The following is a 24,450-nucleotide window of genomic DNA, read 5'->3' as shown; positions in this document are numbered from 1 at the left end:
ATACAGTGTACTTTAATAAATATTTTTAAAGTACATTCAAAAAACAATGCGATTATTTTATTATATAAAATAATATAGAATAATCTTGTAAAACGTACATAAATTAAATTCAATAAATTATGACTTCTTATATTTAATAAATTCAATGTGTCATAAAGTAAAGTGTCGACACCATCGGTGTGTTTGTAAGCAGAAAACGTTTCGTTTCTTGTCTATTCGTTTACGAAATTGGGTTATCGTCGAAAAGATGAAGCGGTCAATATGTGAAATATAAATAGAAATATATAATGTTGTTAAAACATTTTAAATTTCATTTTAATTTGTTACAGTGATGTTGTAAAGTTCGAATTTATGTGATTACTTATAAAACTGTTAAAAACACTAGAATTTCTGACATATATTGCGCTCCAATCACGGAAGAACCATTATGTTGTGTCAACGTAATCGACGGCAGCACTGACGCCTCTTCAGTAATTAACCAAACAAAATGGACACCAAGATAACGATTAAGCGAACAATCGTGCAGTAGATTTACATGGAATGTCCAGGAGAATGGGATTAACGTGTACACTACAGTGAGTCTTATTTAATTATTGCAAAATCCTGGTTTTTCATAATAATAACTCGTAAGTTTGTATAAATTGCTTATATATTTCTTAATTTTAACAATATTGAAACTTAATTTTGACACTTCAAACCAGAATAAAACTGTATAATGTTATATTACATTCATAGATGTTTAGTATGCGAAATAAAAATATAACGTTTCTATAATATTTCAATATTTTTCATTGATCTCTTATAGTTTTGCGTTATAGTTTTTCTATGCTGTGAGTACTCTGTTTTATTTCTGTTATGGAAAAATATAAATTCTCAATATTTTTAGTTTGTATCCCACTTTTCATAATAATTCATGGTTTGATTGTAGATTGCGTAGGGATGTGTAAGACCATTGTTAGTTTGACTATGTTTCACGTGATAGGTATTTAATTTTTGTCCTTTTGTGTTATTCTTTTTTTGTCAATCGATTATAAAAATGTATTTAGCAAAATTACCCACTATTATGTAGTATAATAAAATTCATAATCACTGAATGTTACTGAAATTACATAAAGTCTATTCTTTTTAATATACTTGTATAAATTTATTGAATTATATTACGTGACGATGTTTCATTGATATAGCTGTGAAACATTTACAAATTTAAAATGAAATAAGTATTTCTTTCAAAATAGTAATCTTGAAACTACGAAAATTGATTTATTAACTATATATTTATTTTAAGGTCTATATCTTTAAGGTCTTTATTATCTATAAATATTCAGTAATTGCTAATACTTTTAATTTATACATTATAGTAAAACTATTAAAGGTAGATTCTCTTTCTCTCTCTCTCTCTCTCTCTCTCTCTCTCTCTCTCTCTCTCTCTCTCTCACTTCAAAACAATAAGCTTTCTGTACATTTTCCTATTAAATAAAAAATGTTTATTTTTTACTTTTTGATAGTAAATAAATCAATAATTGTAACATTTACAACTTCGTCATTTAAAATTGAAAAATAATTGATAGAATTATTAGAATTAGAATTAGAATTGATAGAATTGGTTTGTGTATAACTAGTCATAAAAAACAAAATCTTGTCACAAATTTTTTAAAATTTGTATTTCTCTAGTCATTAGCGATTCATTATTCGACGGATTATGTGATTTGATTTCTTTATTACAATAAGTATGTGTGTGTGCGCGCGCGCGTGTGTGTATGCATTCAATCAAATAAAATGAAATATAATGTTAAATACACTCGTGATTCATTAAAGATGTTGTATATACTTACACATTCAAGCTGATACCTAAAGGACAGGATTGGTTAATCGAATATCCTGCCCTGGTATCCTACTTTATAAGGTAAAATCTGATTGGTTCTCTTTGTGGTATAATTCGGACTCCGCCTTACTACCGCCAATTGCGTTGTGTGTTTTTACCATGATGCCAAATACTTTATGTGCTAGGAGTGTAATTCTTGGAAGGTTGCAGCGTCCAATCTCTTTTCTTCTTCCCGTTGTTTTCTGTTTTCATTCAGTGAATGTACTATATTCACGCATTAAACTTATGCATTTACACATATGTTGATACATATGCATATATATATGCATTTATATACGCAATACGCAAATTTTATTATACATCATATTTGAAAAGTATTTAAAATATACTTACTTTCTCAGATGTAAATAAAAATGTAATATTTAATTGGTTGAAATGCATATACAAACATATGATCCACAATTTTCACTGATTTTTTTGTTTTTATAGTAAATCACGTTCCTATTTTACTTTCGATCTTAAATAACTATGTTCCTATTGTACATTTTACAAATTAATTTTGTTCATTTATATATCACAATCATCGCACGTTGTGTATCATAATGTCATTTATCGAAATCTAAGTATTTATATCCATATTCATATCCAAAATATTCATATTTACATGGTGATTTGATTAATTTCTTTCTGGCAAAAGATTAAATAGATTTTCTAATAGTAATTTTCGATAGAAAATACACTGAAATATATGTATATAGGTTTATATAACTATTTAAATATTAATTCAGTTTTATATAAAATCGATTATATAAAATTATTTAAATGTAATTGATAAGTAATTCGAATTCATTCCAGTATTTCAATCGTATTTTGAGCTCTATGTTTCGTGTTTCAATTGTATGATCATGATTAAAGTAGATTCCAAGTTTTTATTCTTTTAATCGATAATATGAATTTGTTCATAGTTTTAGATGTCTACGGAACAATATACATGCAAATAAATTTATTTTTTATTTGCATTAGTTTCTATTGATTCAAGTAATGACTCTATGAAGAAATAAAAGATTTGGAAAAAAAGATACAAACATTTCGGAAATTAAAAAAAATTGTGATTTCTTATTCTTTAGAGAAAAAGATTAATCAAATTAACATTCGTTCAATTGAATATAAATATCCGATTAGTACAGGAGTTATGGAATAAATATATCTAGTCATTTAAATGCTTTATTTTCTAACATAAATATTTTTCCGTTTTTATTTCATTAATGATCTTTTTTTCAAATTACTAACAGCCATTAAAGATGTTAAGATATACAATGGCTACAAAAAGTACTTGCAAGTACATACCCTTATTTTTCGATGAAGCGTTTTTTTTGGCAGGTATCACGTTCCATTTTCATAGTATTAAATTTTTGCAGTTATATGAATATAACAGCAATATGATATGAAAATTAACAGTTGAACTTAATTAATTAGTATGTAATTGCTATAATAAACATTTCTTGTAGTCATTGTGTAAATACAATAAATTTGATAATTTCTTGATATTTCGATTTTTTCAGTTGCATATGAACCAAATAAATAGTTGTTTTTACAATGATAAATTGAAAAAATCCGTGACTAATTCAAATGCATTATTTCTTTTTTTTTTCATGTTCATTACATACGCGTGTCTATACATGCACAGAGGTTTTTAAGTGGCAAAGAGAGATGCGCGCGCCACCAGGTGGTGCAGTGAGTGAGTGTGCGCGCATGACGTGAAAGGTAGCTGTATAAGTTTCTACAGATGTTACGATTTCTAACTAGTGTGTGTAACGGCCTCCGTTGTATAGGAGGACAGGATAGGATAGGGTAGGGTAAGAGAGAAGAGTAGTCCTTCGTTGTGAACTGTACTAAAGGAGGAAAGCGGCGCGGGGAAGACAGGGGCTGGGTGAGAGAGAGAGAGAGAGAGGGGCGGGAGGGGGGGTGAGAGAGGGCAGAGAGATGTGTAGAATGATTCGGGCCTATGGACACGCTTGCACCTCGACGGTTCGCGCCGCAGCCGCAGCCGCAGCCACCGTCGATGAAAATCTTGTATACGCGCGCGCAAACAAGGGTGGTTTTTCGATAAAACATTAACATATAACTACATCCATCAAGTAATATATGTTTCGAGACGCGTTTTCTACGAAATATAGAAAGAAATAGTGAATTGTGCGAAGTGAAGTGACGCTTTGGTGCTTGAATATCGAGCGTCGCGGTGGCCGCTACGAGAGTTCTCTTGGAAGCCCAAACGGAAATCTCTCACGATAATGGCGTACTTTCCGACGATCCGTGCTTTTTTTTCACCGAGTCGCTTCGATTCCCCCTGATATTATTACTATACTCGTATTTAACTCGGCGTGCGTTCAAATTCCACGAATTTGAAAGAGAAATTTTGTCGATAATAAAATTACGCTCGCAATAAAGTGTGAGAACTTTCTATACCTATCTTAACAGTTTCTTCTTGTTCACCCTTGTAATATACTTAATGTGTGCGTTTTTAGTTCGTATCCTAATAAGAGCAAGAATTTCCTTTCGTATATTATAGTGCCGCTGTCAGTGCATCAGGTTTGTAAGGTGTTTTCTCTTCTTTTTTTTTTCGAGTTTCTTTTTCGCTTTGTGTTCATGTGCATGTATCAATATTTGAAGATTTTTACATATCGGTTTTGCAATTTTACCAGCGTGTCAGCAATGTGCAATAATACCATATTGTTACTTAAAAAAAAAATGTTCCTTTTATTGTCTGTACTGGTTAACAGCATGCTTGAATCTTTTATTATTCGTTTTAAATGAAAAAAGTACCAGATCTATAACTTTTTAATAAACAATAATATACATTATTTTTTTGCAATTTATATCCATTTTTTATATTTTTTAAATGGTTTTAAGTAGCCCTATTATATATTTTCGATATGCTGACAGATTTCATCATTTTAACATAAAATAATTATTTTCTATTGGTTTTAGCAAATCTGTAAAATTATCTTGAAATTACTTTTAATTTTTGTATGTATAATTTATATACATTTTGTTATGCTCATATTGTAATTATCATATCTCTTTTTAGTGTTAGGTTATGTTAATTTGATCATATTAATGAATATATACAAGCATATATAAGTAGGTATGTCCAATGTGTAATATAACAATTTAAATCTAGGTTGATAAAAAGTGTACAAATGAAACTGTATATAATGTAATGCTTGTATTTTTAGAAAAAATAAATACAGTAATTATTAAATTATAGCAATTATGACTTTTATATTAATTATTATAAATAAAAATATTATTTTTGTGGTAAATTTAAATCAACAAGAGATTACAAGTTCTATAAAAATATATATTGCAAATACTAATCAATATATTGATTATTAAAATGTAATAATTATAAATGTAAAACTAGTTAAAATTATTAAATCATACTTTTATTGTGATTGACATAAAATGATATTCTATATAGTTTTGTGTTATTTTTTTGTAAGTGACTAAAATTTGTAATTAAGTATATAATATATAATATATAATATTTTAATATTACATAAGTATCAACATGAAGATGTTTATAAATAATAATTTTTATATATATCTATATTCTACAAAAATGTGGACTTTATTTGTGTTTCTATTTCCTGTATCTGGAAATCATATTAGGACATATTCCAAGGGGAAAAGGTTATAGCGATTATGAGAAATTAAGCCATAAGCGTATAGCTTTTTCCCTTTGGCATTTGTCAATGTCATCATATAATATCTAATACTGAAAATTATAAAAATAATCTAAATATTGTAGAAATGAATTATAACATTAAATTTTATATACATAAAAATAAAATAAATATTTAATGCAATTTTAATAAACATTGTTTCAGGCAAAAAAAACGTGGATTAACAATGGGCACGTTAATGTCTGAAAGAGAGACTATAAGATATTCTCTTGAGCCTGAAATAGAGGCGAAGAGTCCTGCAGCATAGACATGGACTCGTACGATTTGTTTGGTGAAGATGTTAGTGGCTCGATGCTTGATGCTCTTCCTGACCTCGGGGGGAACGATCATTTTGACCCTGCAGGCACAACTAATTCTGTGGTAGTATCTAGAGATGGTCCAAACACTGGTGTTAATGGAGGAGGGAGTTATATTAGTCAATCTTATATATCTCAAGAATCTCCACTTCAAAAATTAACTTCGTTTGGTGGATCTGATTTTGGAAGTGCTAATCAATTGCAAAATCCATCGCAACGCAACATGTTTAATCAAAATCTTGGTACGTTTGACAATGGTGCACCACAGCGTGCTATGGTGCCTGGAGCATTTCAAAATCAAGCTCGAAATATGGCACCACAACATAGAGGGCCTCATCCTGGTAGTGGAGGACAATATCCTAATTATAATGATAACATGTATTCAATGGAGCAACAGCATTCAATGACTAGAGCGAATATGTCTATAGATCCAAGTATGCAAGGTTGGCCAGGTAGTGGAGGCGCTTATCCACAAATGCAGAGACATTATAATCAGATGGCACCACAACCTGGTACTTTCCGACAACATATACCTCCACAGTATTCTCATCAACAAGATCAAAGTGGAGTGATGAATCAAAAATTACAGCAACAACAACATTTTAGTAATCAGCAAAGTATGATAGGAAATATGGGTGTGCCACATCAAGCAATGCAAGCTGGTGGAACAGGTGGTGTTTATCAACATATGGTTGGACAACAGCAGCATTACCAGCAAGGAAGTTCTGTTACAATGTATCAAACATCTCCTGGGTATCCAGGCTTTGCCTCAGCTATTCATCAGCAGCAACAACAGCAGCAGCAGCAGCAACAACAAACTCAACAACCACCACAAAGGATGCCACATCATCATCCGTCTCATCCAACTCATCAAACACATCCTTCACATCCTCAACAGTATCCTCAACATTCACAACATCCTAATACACAACAGCAACAACCAATAGACTCTCAATATTCTCATCATGCAACTTCAATGTTCAATCAGCCTCAACATTCTGGACCTACAACGCAATTTGGCACAGCCAAACATGCCACAAGTCCCCAATATCGTGCAGCTTTTCCACAGTTGTCACCTCAAATGTCACCTAGACCTCAGATGTCGCCGCGACCACCTGCAGTACAACAGCAAATGTCTCCTAGACCTATTATGTCACCAGCTAAACCTAATACATTATCTCCACATCCACATGTTCAACTTCCACATCAACAGTCAAACCAACCTGGTACAATGTCTGTGTCACCTTGTCCTCCAACTTCAATGCAGATGAATCCAACATCGCAACAAACTACTCTCCAAGCACTGGAGCAGATGGTGATTCCAGGTGCTTCTGTAACAAATTCGAACGTTTCAAGTCAAGATTATAATCAGTTTCAGACACGTCCATCAATGTCGCAAACACCAAATGTTTTATCTCAGTCTACCGCACAAAATTCTATGTCACCAATAACAGGTCCTAGAATGCCAATGCCAACTCAGTGGTCACATCCACAACAACAGCAGCAACAAATAAGGCCAAATGTGAATGAAGATAGAAGTATAGTAGAAACTCAACCTCCAGTATCTGAACAAAGCCCATCAATGTTTCCAGTAACTGGAACAGAAACTATTCATAATGTTGCAGAAACTACAGTTAGAGATCCTACGGATTCTGTTCATAACACAATAGAACCTTCAAAGTCAGAGACTGAAACATTACATCAAAATGTTCAAGAACAACAAGATATGCTTAACCAACAAGCTGATACTTTGATGCAAAATAGTTCACAAAATAATTCGCCTTTAGAGCATACATCTGGGAAAATATCTCAGGAAACTGTACAATCATTACCAGCTTCTAGTACAAATGGAAATGTTGATTGTTCAAGTATTTCAACAATATCTCAACAACAATTGACACAAAATCAAGTTCAGACTCCTGTTTCTACTATTGAGAATCAGAATACATGTGATAAGAAACCAAATGATCAACATTTAGAGCTGACTCCAGTAAATTGTCCAACCAATAGTAATGCAACTGCACACCCTCAACAACCTGCAGTTAGCAATCAAGCAGTGCAGCAGCAGCAGCAGCAGCAGCACAATCAACAGCAACCTATCAATTGTCCACAACAACCAGTACAACTTCATATGAATCAGCCACAAGTAGTATCAGCACAACAATCTCCAGTACAGCCTCAACAGTCACTGCAATCTTCACAACAGCCACAAATAAGCCAAGTACAACAACCTCAAACAGCTCAACAATCATCTCCCCAACAACAATTGCAACAAATAAATACTTCTCAACAGCAACCATCGATTACTCAGTCTCAACAATCTTCAATATCACAGCCACAAATTTCACAACCTCAATTGGTACAGCCACCACCACCACCTCAACCAGCTTCAAGTTGTATAAGTCAGGTTCAATCAACACAGCAACCTCAACCACATATAACTTCGCAAGTCGGTATAATTCCTCAGAATGCATCAGTAGTTTCATCTCAGTTGTCACAGGTACAGGCACCTTTACAAAATTCAGCTCCTCAAATACAAAACCAGCCTAATCAAGTTCAACCTACACACCAACAACAAATTCCTACAGTTAATCAAAGCAATAATATAGTATTACCATCTCATCAAACTGCAGTATCAGTGCCAAATTCACAAACTCCTCACCAAGTGCAACAAAATTTCACAGAATACACAAATATTCAAAAAAATAACATTTATTCAAATGAAATGCTAGTGGGTTCTGGTCAACAGTATCCCTCTGGTGGTGATATTGTTAGTGGTAGCACTATGCCAAATATGTATAACATGCCACAAAATCCAACATCAACAGCAGTTACATCTGCTGGTTTTGGTAATTCATGTGCTCCAGTTACACATCACCAAGAAAAAGCTGCACTGCAACAGCAACTGCAAGAATTATATTGTATGCCCCCAGCAAGTGAGAATCAAGAAAAAATTGTTTCTATACAAGAAAAATTGCAAGCTCTGCAACAACATGAGACTAACGATCAGTGTAATGGTGGACCACAATGCATATTGCAAACCCCAATGTTTACAGCAACAGCTGTTGTTGATAGTCCACAGGTAAATTATTATATTTTATTTTTGTTATATATAAACAATATATTATTATAAATAAGGGGAATCTTTTTAATGAATTTGCTTTAATCCTTTTATAAATAGGTTTCAAGTACTACTGGTCGTGGTCGTAGTAAAGGCACACCTAGGGCTAAAAAGAGTAGGAAAAAGGCTGATAAAGAAGCAATTACTCCAGCAGCAGTTACTCAGCAACAGCCAGAACAACCATTATCGGATAATCAAGTAACTCCTGGAGACAGTAGCAATATTGTTGATAGTGCAGCAGATTCTGAGGATATTAAACCATCTTCTGGCGATATAGAAGAAGAATGGAGTAAAGGCAGGAAGTCGCGGCCGCCTACCAGAAAACCGCGTAAGCCAAAGGAGCCAAAGGAGCCAAAAGAACCAAAAGAGCCAAAAGAGCCGAAAGTTAAGAAAGAACCAAAACCACCAAAGGAAGCAAAATCCCCAAAAGTACCAAGAAAGAGAAATAAAGACAAAGATTCAACAAAACGTAATAGAAAGTAAGTTATTTTGTAAATATTACCTCTTAATTTTCATGTGTTAGAACAGTAATTATTTCTTTGAATACTTTCTATCTTTACAGAAAAACTAATCATTCTGAATCAGCTGATGATGAAGTTATTCAAGAAAATGAAGAAACTGCAGTCTCTGATTCAAGTGCGATTAAAGAGTCAGATACAAAACCACCTGAACCATCCATCCAAAGTGATCAGGAACAAGTACACTCTTCAACTACTGAGCCATTAGTAACTGAAACAAAAGATCAAAATAAACAAAAAGGAGACTCAGAGGATAGTCCAGCAGATGAAAAGAAAGAAGAAAATTCAGATGTCGGCACAGTTACAGAAACTGCTACACCTAATAAGAAAAAGGCTGCTGCTCGTAAAAGATCGGTTGGGAAGGTTTCGTTAGGGAAATCACCTAGAAGTTCGAAGTATGTTATTTTAAAATATTGAATATTGATAAGTAATTGTATTTCTTATTTGTAATTTCTTTTTTAATACATTCTTCTTTATTTCATTAATTTGCCAAATTTTATTAGAAAACGAAAAAGTCGAATTGCGCCCGATTCTGACGGTGAAGAATTAGCTGCAACGCCTCCGCCATCACCAGAAGCTGGAGATGATAATAAAAGGCGTTCAGCAAGAAATACGCATCGTAAGAAATATGTGGACGATGTAATGCTTAGATTTTCAGATGATGATGTACCTCTTCAGGATGCTCAGCTTTCTAAAAAAGTAGAGGGTACAAATACCGCAAAACCTGTTTCTGTCAAAAAAGATAATGAAGGTGGTGAAGTTGGGCCCAATAAACCTAACTTTGTGTATATTGTATGTATTATGTTAATATCATATTCTTCATATATTAAAATTGTATTCGCAAAAATTTTAAAGTAGTAATTTTTATGCATTATAGAATACAACAGATGAAGATTCCATGGTTGTGCAACATATATTGTGTTCTCGCATAGGTAAAAGAGAAGTCAAACCTACTGTTCCAGAAGTGAAAACTGAGACATCTGCTGAAAAAAATGATAATAGTGCTCCTGATACAAAAAATAAAGAAGGGGAAAATGAGTCAAAAGAAGAAACATCTGAAAAAGAATCAGTCTCAGAAACGAGTAATAAGGATGAAGATGATACTGAGACTTCCGAAGACAAAAGTATCAATGATGTAAAAGATAAAAGTAAAAGTGAAGGAACAATTACAGAATCTAAACAAGAAAATGCAGTAGCAGATGTGAAGCCTCAAATAGTAGAAGTTGAGGAGTATTTTGTTAAATATAGAAATTTTTCTTATTTGCATTGTGAATGGAGGACTGAAGAAGAATTATACAAGGGCGATAAAAGAATTCAAGCCAAGCTGAAAAGATTCAAGCAAAAACAACAACAAAACACTAATATCTTCGAAAATGTAATTATTTTGTACCTGTATATTTTACAACAGTTTTGATATTTTATTTCTTAATATTAGATAGGTAGATATGAATAATCAAAGTTATGGTTCTTTTTTTAGACCGAGGATGATCCATTTAATCCAGATTTTGTAGAAGTAGATAGAGTGCTTGATGAAGCAACACATACTGATCCAACAACTGGAGAAACTTTAAAACACTATTTAGTCAAATGGCGATCTCTTCAATATGAAGATTCCACATGGGAATTAGAAGAAGATGTTGATCCAGAAAAAATAGCTCAATTTATAAAGTTTAATAAAGTACCTCCTAAGGATCAATGGAAGGTAATATGTTATTATATTAGTATATTATAATATTATAATTATATAATATAATGTTTAACATCAAAATAATTATTAATATCTATTTAGCCCAAAAAGAAACCAAATGCGTCAGCGTGGGTAAAATTAGAGGAATCACCAATTTATAAAAATAATAACAGTTTGCGACCGTATCAATTAGAAGGCCTTAATTGGTTGCTTTTCTCGTGGTATAATGGACATAATTGCATTCTTGCCGATGAAATGGGTTTAGGAAAAACAATTCAGTCTTTGACATTTGTGGATGCAGTATACAAATATGGTATTCGTGGACCATTTTTAATAATAGCTCCACTCTCAACCATTCCAAATTGGCAACGTGAATTTGAAAGTTGGACGGACATGAATGTTGTAGTATATCACGGATCGTAAGTACAATTTTTTTGCAGTTTCATATTTGAAAATAAAATACATTTTACTATGAAGTCTTTTACTTACAGTGCAGCAAGTCGAACTATGCTTCAAGAATATGAAGTTTATTATAAAAATGAAAAAGGACAGCAAATTAAAGATTTAATCAAATTTAATGTACTGATAACTACGTTTGAAATAATTATAACAGATTTTAACGAATTACGGGGCTATAATTGGAGACTCTGTGTTATAGACGAAGCTCATAGGCTAAAAAATAGAAATTGCAAATTACTTGAAGGTCTTAGACAATTAAATTTAGAACATAGAGTCCTTTTATCTGGTACACCTTTACAAAATAATGTCAATGAGCTTTTTTCATTATTGAATTTTCTCGAACCAGTGCAGTTTTCTAGTAGTGAAGCATTCCTTAAAGAATTTGGTAATTTGAGTAGTGAAAGTGAAGTCCATAAGCTACAACTTCTCTTGAAGCCAATGATGCTACGTCGACTTAAGGAAGATGTAGAGAAATCGTTAGCTCCAAAGGAAGAAACAGTAGTTGAGGTGACTAATATTATTAACACAAGTTTGTTTATGTATATTTGAAAATTAATAAATAATTTATAATAAATTATGCCCTTTCATCGTTCAGGTGGAATTAACAAATATACAAAAAAAATATTATCGTGGCATTCTTGAAAGGAATTTCTCTTTCCTCGCAAAAGGAACCACATCAGCTAACATTCCGAATCTCATGAATACAATGATGGAATTAAGAAAGTGCTGTATCCATCCATTCCTACTTAATGGTGCAGAAGATCAAATACAATTGGATTACAAAACTGGTGAAAAGGAAGATTCAGAAGCTTATTACCATGCACTAGTAAATAGCTCTGGAAAAATGGTATTAATCGATAAGTTACTGCCAAAACTCAAAGCCAGTGGTCATAGAGTGTTAATATTTAGTCAGATGGTGAAATGTTTAGATCTATTGGAAGATTATTTATTATATAAAAAGTAAGAATTATTGATTTTTACTTTATTGTAAATATTCTTTTACGATATTTATACCTTTATCAAAAATATTTGTTTAGGTATCCGTATGAAAGAATTGATGGTCGAATTCGGGGAAATTTAAGACAAGCTGCAATTGATCGTTATAGTAAACCTGACTCCGACAGATTCGTTTTTCTTCTTTGTACTAAAGCAGGAGGTCTTGGAATTAATCTTACAGCAGCAGATACTGTTATTATATATGATAGTGATTGGAATCCACAAAATGATTTACAGGTTTTAATTGAATTTACTCTATTTTAGTAAAACTATTGAATTTTTGTACTTATACGTGAAACAATAACTAGAATATTGTATGCGTTGTTAAATTACAAATACATATATTAAATTTGTATGCAGGCTCAAGCTCGATGTCATAGAATTGGTCAACAAAAAATGGTGAAAGTATATCGATTACTTTGCCGAAATACTTATGAAAGGGAAATGTTTGATAAAGCTTCTTTGAAACTTGGATTAGATAAAGCAATTTTGCAATCTATGAATACAAGTCAAGGGGGTAAAGATCCAAGTAATAAACAGTTGACTAAAAAGGAGATAGAAGATTTATTAAAAAAGGGTGCTTATGGTGCTATTATGGATGACGATAATGCAGGAGATAAATTTTGTGAGGAAGATATAGAACAAATACTTGAACGAAGAACACAAGTAAGTGAACTATTGTTTCGTTAGCTAAAAGTTCTTCATTTTTATGTGTGTTTACTAATTTAGAAAAATTCAATTATATAGATTATTACGATAGAAGCAGAGAAAGGATCGACATTTTCAAAAGCTAGTTTTGCATGCTCATCTAATAGATCGGATATAAATATTGATGACCCAGATTTTTGGAAGAAATGGGCAAAGAAAGCTGAGATTGATACAACAGAGAAAAAAGAAGAAGACGAATTAGTGATATCAGAACCAAGGCGAAGAACACAAATCAAACGATATGGCCATGACGAATCTGTCGTTATGTCAGATCTTGATAGTTCTGATGATAATAGCGACGATGAAACAAGTAGTGGGTTAACAGGTAGAGGTATGTTCATTCTTAGTGCATGTTAAAAGACAATACCGTTCTTAACTTCATCAAATTAACGTGATACCTGGAATGGAATTATCCTACGATAATTACAAAGGTATTGGGTCACATTTAAATATCCTGTTTCAAATATTTCATGCCTTTTATCCTTATAAAACTAGCAAAACAGTTATTCGTTTTAATATCTTTTTATTTGTAAAAGTTCCTTAATTTTTGTATAGTAGAACATATTAAAATATTGGTATAAATATTGAATTATCAAACTTTGTAGATACTAACTTCACTGTGTTGTGTTCAACATATAATTGTAAATATATAATTTATTTTTAGTAGCAGAATATATATATATATATATTTATATTCATCAAGTGATATTTTGTTGTATTAAGATCCTTTTTCTATTTACGTTCATGTTTATGAGAAACTCAGGATTTATTAAAGGATTTTAGAATAGTTTTAAAAAGTGAAATAATCTCAGTTTTTTTTAGTTTTCCAACAAAACAAATTAACAACATAACACAAAAATTTTATGGTATACATTCTCAATTAATTTCTTTGCTTTTGAAGTTTTCACAAATAAATTTCCATAAAAACGTTAAATACGCTAGATATATGTACATACTTTTCTATTATTTTTATTCAGTGAATGTCACATACACATATAAGCATAATCACGTGCATGTATGCCTACACCATTAATATTATCATAATAATGTTTAAAATATGTTATTCCTGTTCTATAAGCTGTTTTTATTGGTGTGTTTGCCAAAAATTAAAATGTTTAAATATATTTCATTCTTACATATTATAAAAAAATCCTTGTTGTAACATAAGTTTAGGACATTGTATTTGTGTAATGCATGGCAAATTGAATAGGTGTTTCTTTACATAATTTATACAACATTCATGAACATAGATTATTCACTAGATACAAGTAACATAAACTATCATGATAAGAATCTAATGCAGTTAATTTTATTATTTAATTAATGTAGATATTGTTTTATTGTTTAATAATTGTTTATTAATATTTTTAATACATCTTTTAGCATATTAATTAAGTAAAAGTTTCTTAATGTTTATTCAATATTTTATCCTCCATTTCTTAATTTACTAATTCAATTTATTTCTCATTTTTCAAAATAAGTAATTGTTTCTACATATGTATATTTGTAAATTTCGAAAGAATATCAACTTCTGTCTCGTGAACTCACAACATAAATACTATCTTCCTTCGAGCTATATTTGTAATGTTGCTTGCCATTACTACAGAATTATTTATATTTACATTATAAAGAATTGAACTTCCACACATCTATATTTTATCTTAATATTAAGTTTATAATAAGGTATGTAGTAATATGTTTTTTTATCATTATAAGGTAAAAAGCGAAGAGATAAATTTGGTAAGAAGACACGGAAATTCTGCGATGAATATGTTCCTCGGGAAGGTGAGGTGGTATATGGAAGTTGGGCACGAAGCGAATGTTTTAAGGTCGAACGAGGCTTACTAACGTTTGGATGGGGTCGATGGGAAGAGATTCTTCAACACAGTCAGTTTCGTCGAGGATGGCGTGAAGTTGATGTTGAAGATTGTGCACGAGTCATTTTACTCTATTGTCTCCGTTACTATCGCGGCGATGAAAAAATTCGTAACTTCATCTGTGATCTTATTACGCCTGTAGAAAATGGAGAAAAGATCAAGACTGTGTGTGTTAATACTAGTGGACGAAATAATAGACAAAAGAAAAAAGGGCGAGTTAGAGAAGGTAGAGAAACACGGGGATCAATGATCAATGGAGGTCCAAATGATCCTAATCATTGGAGTAACGCTGAAAAGTATGACGGAGACATATTTCTTGAAAGTAATTACAGGAAACACTTGAGTCGTCATGCAAATAAGTACGTACATCAAACACAACAATCTTTTTTATGATAAAATTTGTTAAAAAATATTTTTAGTTGAAAGTACTGCTTAATTTTATTAAAATTTTGTAAATAATTTTTGTATTGTGTACAGAGTACTGTTACGCGTGCGAATGCTTTACTATATCAAACATGAGATTATTGGAGACTTAGTCCAGCATATATCTGATGGCGTCCATGTCAGGTTAGTGATTTTATATGTATATATTATATATATGTATATATATATAAACACGCGCGCGCGCGCGTATACACATACACTTATAAACTTATATATATTTACTTACTTTTAAATCTCCATTATTCTACGCTCTACTGACTATCATAGAATATCATGCACTTACTTACACGCTTATACGGAGCTTCATAGTTGCATGCGCAATGTATTTGTTTATCCTGGGAGCTGTAATTGTATGAGGAATGCTCATAGAGCTAAACCATGTTTATTTTGTAGCTCTATAAATAGCTATTAATCGCTGATCCTATATTACTAATATAAAAATTTTCCCATCCTATTTTATAAACATGTATATGAATATATACACGATTTTTAAATTACTGTAAACACTTTGTACGGCTTACTATGGTCAAAGATGGTCAACTCAGCAACATCATGGTAAGAGACAGCTATAAAGCAGTGCACTGTATTAAAGGGGCAAACAGAATAGGAAGTTTGAAAAGTTTACTTACGTTTATACTTAATTGAGAGCGAAAGGGACGAGAAAAATAAATAACGATTCCTTAAATATTATCTAATATAATATGCCTCTTTTCTATGTTTATTTAACAACAAACATTGTAATTTACGATTCTATTAAAATTCATGAAAATATAAATCTTTTATAATCTAAACGATTGGCATACATAAATTGGCAAATTGTAAATGAAACCGCCCTACAGTGCGTTGCGGATAAACCCTCCACAGTTGACGGAACGGCCAGCGAAGTGGTGGGACTCCCAAGCAGACAAATCCTTAATAGTTGGCTGCTACAAACACGGCTACGAGAATTACGACCAGATGAGGATTGATCCCGCGCTTTCTTTCATTACAAGCTGCCCTCCCCCTTCCCAGTCTCAGACCACACAAAATAAGTAAGTAACTATTCTTTTTACGTTGTTTTATATATATATATATATATATATCTATGTGCCACTGCTGTTTCATTCTAACATATATGGCTTGCATGCTGTTTAAATTTGCTTAAGATAATGCCTCTGCTAGAATTAGTGTATAAATTTTCCTTTTCATTTTATTCATACTTTTATTCGTACCTTAACAGTGAAGGAATTTCGTATTTTTACCTGTTTTAAGATATTACTTTCTACTAGCTTTTATTTACAGTGGAGACGGATGATGCATATAATATACCAATATACAATGATTATTTAAGTGTTTCTTATAAACAGTCAATACATTATTGTTATATATACTTAATAACTTCTGTTTATAACGTAAATTTTTAGTATCCGCAGCATTTTAAAGTGGTAATCATGAAAATCTTTTTAGTTTTGATATTATACACTTTTAAATTATAGTTTCAAAATAACTGTTACATTTATAATTGGTTAAGTATATGTATGTTTTCACAATTAAATACGTACTAGAAAGATTTGTTTAGTAAAAATTAAAAAGATTAAAGATATACTATGTAAAATATGTGATGTAAAATTAAGTTTTAACTTAAAATATTTAAAAATTTCAGCAGCAGCAGCAGAGACGATACTAGTTTAGAGAATGACATTGAAGATGTTGAATCTCTTGGAATGATAAAAGATTCAAAAGATTCTGATAAATTTAATCGAGAAACACCTACTGATTCACCTGCTTTACCTAATAAGGCAGATACACCTGGACCTGAACCTAGTAGTAGCCATGAAGGAAATGATGGCTTATTAGACGACGAAAAGACTTGGCCGTCCGTGGTCGATCTTAATACTCGTTTACGTCGAGTAATTTCTTCCTATCAGCGAAGTGTGAAAAAGGAAGATGTAAAAGTATTACAAAAATCAAAGACAGGGTTGGAAAATGATACAACTGTAAATCATGCTACTTCAATGAATGAGCCACCTTTAAATATGCAAGGATGGGACTTACAACAACTTGCTATGTATCTTTTGGTAAGTTATTATATTCAAAATATTTAATGTAAAAAACAAAAGTGTTATCTAGAACATATCAACTCTTTTATTTTACATAGAAAATGGAAAGAAGAGAAAAGATGGAGGCTATGATAAAGGAAAGAGAACGAACTCGTATTGAAGAACAAAAGACAAAATGGTCCCGTCGTGAAGAAAGTGAATTTTTAAGAGTTGTATCGACATACGGTGTTAATTATGATAGAAAGAAAGCACAGTATGATTGGACAAAATTTAAAAGTATAGCTAGATTTGATAAGAAAACAGATAATGATCTCACAGATTATTATATGTCTTTTAGAGCAATGTGTAAAAAAGTATGTAACGCTAAATTGAATGACGAAGATGGTATGTTTATAATTATATTTATATACAATTAAAAACTGTAATATTATGACTCAATCATTGATATTATATATACAATATTATTCAGCATATTTTATGCTTTAATCTGAAAATATAAAATTTGTTTACGTATTTGATATTTATTATAAATATCAAAGTACTAAATACGATATATATATCTCAGATTTTTCAGACGTTCCTGTTGATCATCTCAGTCCAGCAAAAGCGAGACAAATATTAGATCGCGTAGATCTTTTGAGCAAAATACGCGAAGAAATTTTATCTCATCCTCATTTGGAGGAACGACTTTCATTATGTCAACCATCAGGTGATACACCTGATTGGTGGCAACCTGGAAAACACGATAAAGAATTATTACTTGGTGCGGCAAAACATGGTTTGGGAAGAACTGATATAACTATTTTGAATGACCCTGATTTTTCATTTCATAAACTTCTAAATAAAAATATGTATGGTAATATCCAAACGTCTAAAGTCTCAGATAAATCTGAGAAAGCAATCAAAATTGAAAACAGAGAAGACATATTAAAATTCGATAAAGATGAAATACTTGTAAAATTGGAAAAAGGTGAAGGTACTTTGAAAATTGAAAAAGTGGGTGCAAAAAAAGATAAGGATATAAATATCGTGGAAAAGCGAACAGAACATACGGATCTGGAGAAAAGCCAAGTAGAATTAACTATTATAAAGGCTGAAAATAAAACTGAAGAAAAACCTATCAGTAATGCATTAACTATTACAACTGTTGCAAGAAATATATCATCAGACAAGGAGTACGCTACGAAAATAAAAACTGAAGAAAAGAATGAAGTAGTGATAGAATCAGTAAAAAATGAAATTTTTAAAACTGATCAAATATCAGGAATTAACAAAACAGATGAAACAAAAACGAGTAATGTCACGACGAATATCGAAGAAGCGACACCTATAAAAATAGAGAAAGAAAATCAAAGCAAGGAAAAAGAAATACCAGCAGAGACTGACAAAGAAGTTCAAGAAGAAAAACCAAAAGAGTCTCAAACTCAAGAAATAAATGAAAAAAATTCATTGGAACAAAAAGAGTCTGTAGAAATAGTAGAAAAATCAACGGAAAATAATGAAAATATAACGGCGGAAAGTGATAAAGTAAGTGTGAAAATAGATGCCCCAGTTGTTAAAGAGGAGTTAGAAGTACCAGAAAGTAAACCAGGGGATACAAGCAAAGATAAAGCAAAGGTGTGCAAAATCGAGGATAAGTGTAATGTTCAAGCAGCAGAACTTAAAGCAATGTTTCCCGATTTGGAAGTTATTCAACCGTTGTCACGATTAACGCAAATTGATACATTTGTTCTCCGTGACAAAACAGTAGATTATAACGAACCAACAGTTGTGCAACTTCTATCGCACAATAGTAACAGTACTATCAAATGGCCAAAGGTAAATTGAATCCTATATTTTTATGTACATTTAGAATTGACTTGGGGAATTTTTTTAGGAACATGCAATTGAAGCTCGTTTGATGCATATCGTACATGCAATTGAACACAAAGAATGGCCTGTATCTATAAATTTTAGTGCTGGTGATGAATCAGATGTACCTTCAAATGAAAAAGAATGTTCAGAGGTGATAACTATAACTACAGATCATGGAATATCACGCAATACAACAACTGGGAACAATATCTCACAATCTAAAAAACGAAAAAGGCATATTGCTATTGATGTAGAAACTGAAAGGGGTAAAATTAATAAAAATCGAACTAATGATCTCTTTTAATTTTCTTTAAAAGGATTAATAACTATATAGTTTTTGTATTTTTAGCAAAACTTCATGCATTATTAAATAGTAGTAGCCACACGGTTACTCAGTCTCCTGCGACTTTAAGTAAACCTACTGTATTATCTGGATCTAATACATGGGAAATAAATGATGAATCACAATCGGAAGAATCGAGGCGTTCAACACCGGTTCAACCACCTCCAGCGCATCAGCAAACACGAACACAAAATATACCCTTTGATTTAAAATATACAGTTCCTGGAAAACCAACTGTAATTCCTGGGACTTCGAGTACTTTGACTCCTATAGATTTATCTGCTGGGTATAATTTTTCATAAATATAATATTTATAATTTTAATATAAAACATGTTTTTAATTAAATATTTATACAATGTTTACATTTTAGATATCCAAAAACAAGTACAGATAATAATAAAGATATTATGAACGAGGTTCAAGACTTTTCAATGCCAAATAAAAACAAACAAATTAGTAGTAATAAAGGGAAATTAGATAGTATGTTAGACAAATTGATGAAGAGAAAGAACTGTGTATGTATAAATATATGAACTATTTATTCAATTATTTATATAAACATCTAAAACATAAATATGAATAATAACCAAAAATTTATTATATTTTTATGAAGCCAACAGATGAACCTATAATTGGAAAGGAGAAAAAACGGAGAAAACTTGACGAAATAGTACTAGGATTAAGTGCAGCAAAAGAACAACAAAGTAGTCACTATCCTGAACATAGTAAAAAGAGTACAATTACACCAAATGTAACTGTTACTCCAACTTCAGCGCCGATTGGGCTTCCAAATCCTCCAACAAGTACTCAGAAACCGTTTTCCATTACTGTTACCTCGATCCCGTCTTCACGAGCATCAAATTCTACTTCTGGCTTACCGCCTCCATCATTACATTCACATAAAGATAGTTTTTCTGCCTTACTTGTTCAAGCAGAGCAACAAAATCGCGAATTTAAAAAGCAGCAGCAGCACCAACAACAAACTCAACAGCAACAACAACAGCAGCAACAGCAACAACCAAATTTCAATTCAACGCATTCGTCATCAGCAAGCGGACACAAAAAGAGTTATGAAGCGATGATTGCAGACATTAATAAAGTCGCTGAATATTCCTCTAAAATCGGATCCTATTCTCATGAGGCTAAAGTGAATAAATGGTTAGCTGAGCAAACTGCTATGTCTGAACAATTAGGTGCAGAATATTTAAACGCACCAAGACGACGGCGACCGCGTGTTGATCCTTCTTTATTAGATTGGAAAAAATTGACTGGAGAAGAGAATGTCGCTGTAATTAATAGATTAACAGGCAAAAAGGTTTGAATACAAAATTTTATTTTTTCCTATGTTATATATGTATTTATATTAATTATGTAAGTGCAATTAATTATGTATATTTTTATTTACTTATCACTGACTACATACCTTATTTTGTATATATGTTAATTTACGTACATCTATTTTAGGTTACAGGCAGTAAAGCACCACAATTAAAGCGCTTAGGTCAATGGTTGATCGAGAACCCAATGTTTGATGTTGACCCAAAATGGGCCGAACTTGTGAAAGAACGAGGAAATCTTCCACACGATTTACAAAAAAGATTGTCAGGAAATGATAGAAGTTATGTTAATAAGGGTAAAAGCCCAGGAAGACCTCCCATGATGCCAAGTCCTACTAGTCAGCAATCCGCAAATCAAGCTAATTTAGCAGCTACATCAATGGCTTCAGGTTTAAACTTTCCTTCGCTGGGTAATTTGAATAACTCTCTTCTATCAGGCCTCTCTCTTGGCAATTTTGATCCAAAGAACAATCCTCTTTTAATGCCATTTGGTGGTTTACCCAATCTGGGTGCATTGAGTGGACTGGGCAATTTGAGTAACCTGAGTAATATGAGTTTGACGAATTCTTTATTTGCGAACCTTGCTGGTCTTGGTTTACCATCTTTAGCAGGTATGGAAGCTGCTTTAGGTGCGACAGCAACTAGTACAGCAGCTGAGACCAATCCTGTTGTCAGTTCTGTCAGCAGCAAAAATACAGGTTCTGCTAATATTAGCAATGTTAATAAGTCATCTCGTAATAAATTGGAGCCTCCTACAAGTAAATCTTCGGTGCCTTCAACTTCATCAGCATCGTCTACGATATCAACAACGACACCATTCCCCTTCTTTTTCCCAAACCCCAGTCTTTTATACACACCGTTGGGTTTGGGTGGTTTGAATCCATTCTCAATGCAACCTGGTGGAGTATCGTCGGCCTACGAAAGTCTTGCCCAATGTGGGCTTCTAAATCCATCCACTTCGAGTGCCTCAGCAGTGCGTAAACCAGCGTCTTCAGCAAGTAACTCGAGGCAACGTGATACAATTACCGAATCAACGACTAAACGAAAGGATACAGAGAAGAAATCCAGATATTCTATCGATCCTACGATAACATTACAACAGTACACCGATATGACGTTACATAATGAAGAAAGACGTAGAATAGAACCAGAAAAACGAGAAACCTTGGAACAAAATGATGCGGCAGATCTTTCGGAAAGACGAACCGACAGGAAAAACAAAGAACAAGAAATGAAAGAAGCCCTGGAGCATTTAAGTAGAACTAGTGCAGAACTTTTAACAAGAAATCTAGAAGATCAACGACTGAGTGACAAAAGGAATCATAATCAAAGTTCAGAGCAACAAACTCCAAGTATGCTTGAAGTAACTCTTGAACCTGTCAATAAGAAGACAAGAATTGAAATTGAAGTTAGCACACGACCTGTGACAACTGCTGTAACAACTACTGTAACTTCAGCAGATGTAACAACAGTTGATGTAGAACATGGAACACGACCATCAAGTACAACAACTAAACAAAGTTCCGTAGAAGAGAATAATGTATTCAGTGAAACATCTTTAAGTACTAATAATAAAAAGGAAATTGATGAAACAGCTGCTACAGTAACAACAAGTATCTCGACTACAGTTACAGTTACAGTTGCATCTACTGTTACGCCTACATCAACACCCACACGTACACCAACGCCCACACTTACGCCTACATCTACGCCTACATCTACGCCTACATCTACACCCACACCTACACCTACACCTACATCCATAACTGCACCTACATCTACAACATCAATAACAACAGCCCTGGAAGATGCAACTACATCACAACAAAGTACTACAAATACTAAGAGCGATGCGTCGAAACTTCCATCAGAAATAGAAGAAGATAACAAAGGTACTAAAGGCAAGAAAGTACGAAGTGGAAAACGATTAAGTGTAGAACCTCCTCCAGAAAGAAAAAATCTTCGTTCTAGTGCAGGAAGACAAGCGAGAGCAGCAGCAGAACGGCAAGCAAGAATGGAAGGTGAATTGCAATCAGATCAACAAGACACTCACACAACGAGCGAGTGAAGTGAATTTTTTTAAGTGGGTTTTAAATAATACTAGTGTTGTTAATGATCTTACGTTGTTGCGATTATTTTTGTTGCAAACTTCTGCAGTGTATTCGCACAACGATTCACAAAAAATCATCGATTCATAAACATTTATATACATGAATGAATCAATGAAACGACAATTCTTAATTAAACAGAGCACAAGTGCATTCAAAGAACTTGAAAGAACGAAAAGAAAATTTGATTTTTCCTTCCAATTTATATGGAAATAATGGGAGAAATACAAGTAAACCACGTACACATTACCATTACTATCATTGTGAATGTATAACATTGAAGCTGTTAAGTACGAAGGCTGGCAATAGTATTTTATCATTCGATATATTGTGTGGTAATTAACTTTTAATTATATAACATTACAATAACAAATTATAATTTTGTTAAATTTATTATTCTTTACAATCTTTATTGGTTTTGACGAGGGACTGTTATACAATAACTGCTATCTCATTATTGCGTAAACGCGCAACGGATCATTCAAATATAAGATATAATCATACTGTAGTAAAGTAAAGTTAGTAATAACTTAATAAAAAAAAAACAATGTAAATATTATATAATTATGCCTAGAGACTATAAGTGATTGTGTACTTGGAAAAATGTATATAACACAGTGTACTTTTAATTACATTAGGTGATACAATAAACAGCTTTTTTTGTTGTTTGCAAATGCCAACATTAGAATCTTTGTTTTGATAATTATGTACACCTTTAATGATGAACATATAAAAAATAAGTTATGTATTGTATTAATAGAATCAGTGAAGAATGTGCATGGATAATAATATGACCAATGAAAGCCTAAAAGTACATAAAACTTTTTTAAGTATATTTTAGCGAATTGTTTCTAATTATTTTTATCGTGAATTATTAATAAGAAATTTTAAATAAAAATTGTTCGTTTCTATTAGATTTTCTTTGGAATCATAAACTGTCATATACCGATATTATGGCACTAAAGGGATACGCTTATTTATAAACTGTATTTCAAGGAATGACATAATATTGAACAGAATTTAATATATATATTATCAAATATGTGTATTTTAATTTTTACAAACATACATTTTGATCATTTAAAAGAATACAT

The 24,450-nt window shown here is 32.0% G+C and overlaps 1 protein-coding gene across 8 annotated transcripts; it reads left to right on the top strand.

Moving 5' to 3' along the window:
• The first annotated feature begins 206 nt into the window (after positions 1–206).
• Positions 207–24,044, top strand: LOC117207454 (chromodomain-helicase-DNA-binding protein 7). 8 transcript variants are annotated; one of them, XM_033447721.1, is made up of 25 exons: positions 3,815–4,271; positions 4,348–4,411; positions 5,713–8,946; positions 9,046–9,464; positions 9,548–9,898; positions 10,007–10,295; positions 10,381–10,878; positions 10,981–11,205; positions 11,293–11,609; positions 11,682–12,156; positions 12,245–12,609; positions 12,687–12,882; positions 13,006–13,311; positions 13,393–13,684; positions 15,070–15,589; positions 15,708–15,797; positions 16,514–16,705; positions 17,317–17,731; positions 17,812–18,097; positions 18,279–19,531; positions 19,590–19,833; positions 19,917–20,196; positions 20,282–20,426; positions 20,525–21,226; positions 21,376–24,044. In XM_033447721.1, exons 3-25 carry the CDS (start codon positions 5,818–5,820, stop codon positions 23,314–23,316), a joined length of 12,930 nt encoding a protein of 4,309 aa, XP_033303612.1. In that variant the 5' UTR covers positions 3,815–4,271; positions 4,348–4,411; positions 5,713–5,817; the 3' UTR covers positions 23,317–24,044. The 8 variants fall into 8 exon arrangements, with proteins under 8 accessions (XP_033303611.1, XP_033303613.1, XP_033303612.1 ...); XM_033447720.1 differs by lacking the exons at positions 3,815–4,271; positions 4,348–4,411 and adding an exon at positions 207–575; XM_033447722.1 differs by lacking the exons at positions 3,815–4,271; positions 4,348–4,411 and adding an exon at positions 603–626.
• Positions 24,045–24,450: the final 406 nt, after the last annotated feature.

This window comes from Bombus bifarius, unplaced genomic scaffold (assembly GCF_011952205.1).
Source record: "Bombus bifarius isolate JDL3187 unplaced genomic scaffold, Bbif_JDL3187 scf7180000008030, whole genome shotgun sequence".
Lineage (NCBI taxonomy): Eukaryota > Metazoa > Arthropoda > Insecta > Hymenoptera > Apidae > Bombus > Bombus bifarius.
Note: the sequence above shows the minus strand (reverse complement) of the source record. Positions and strands in the feature narration are given on the sequence as shown.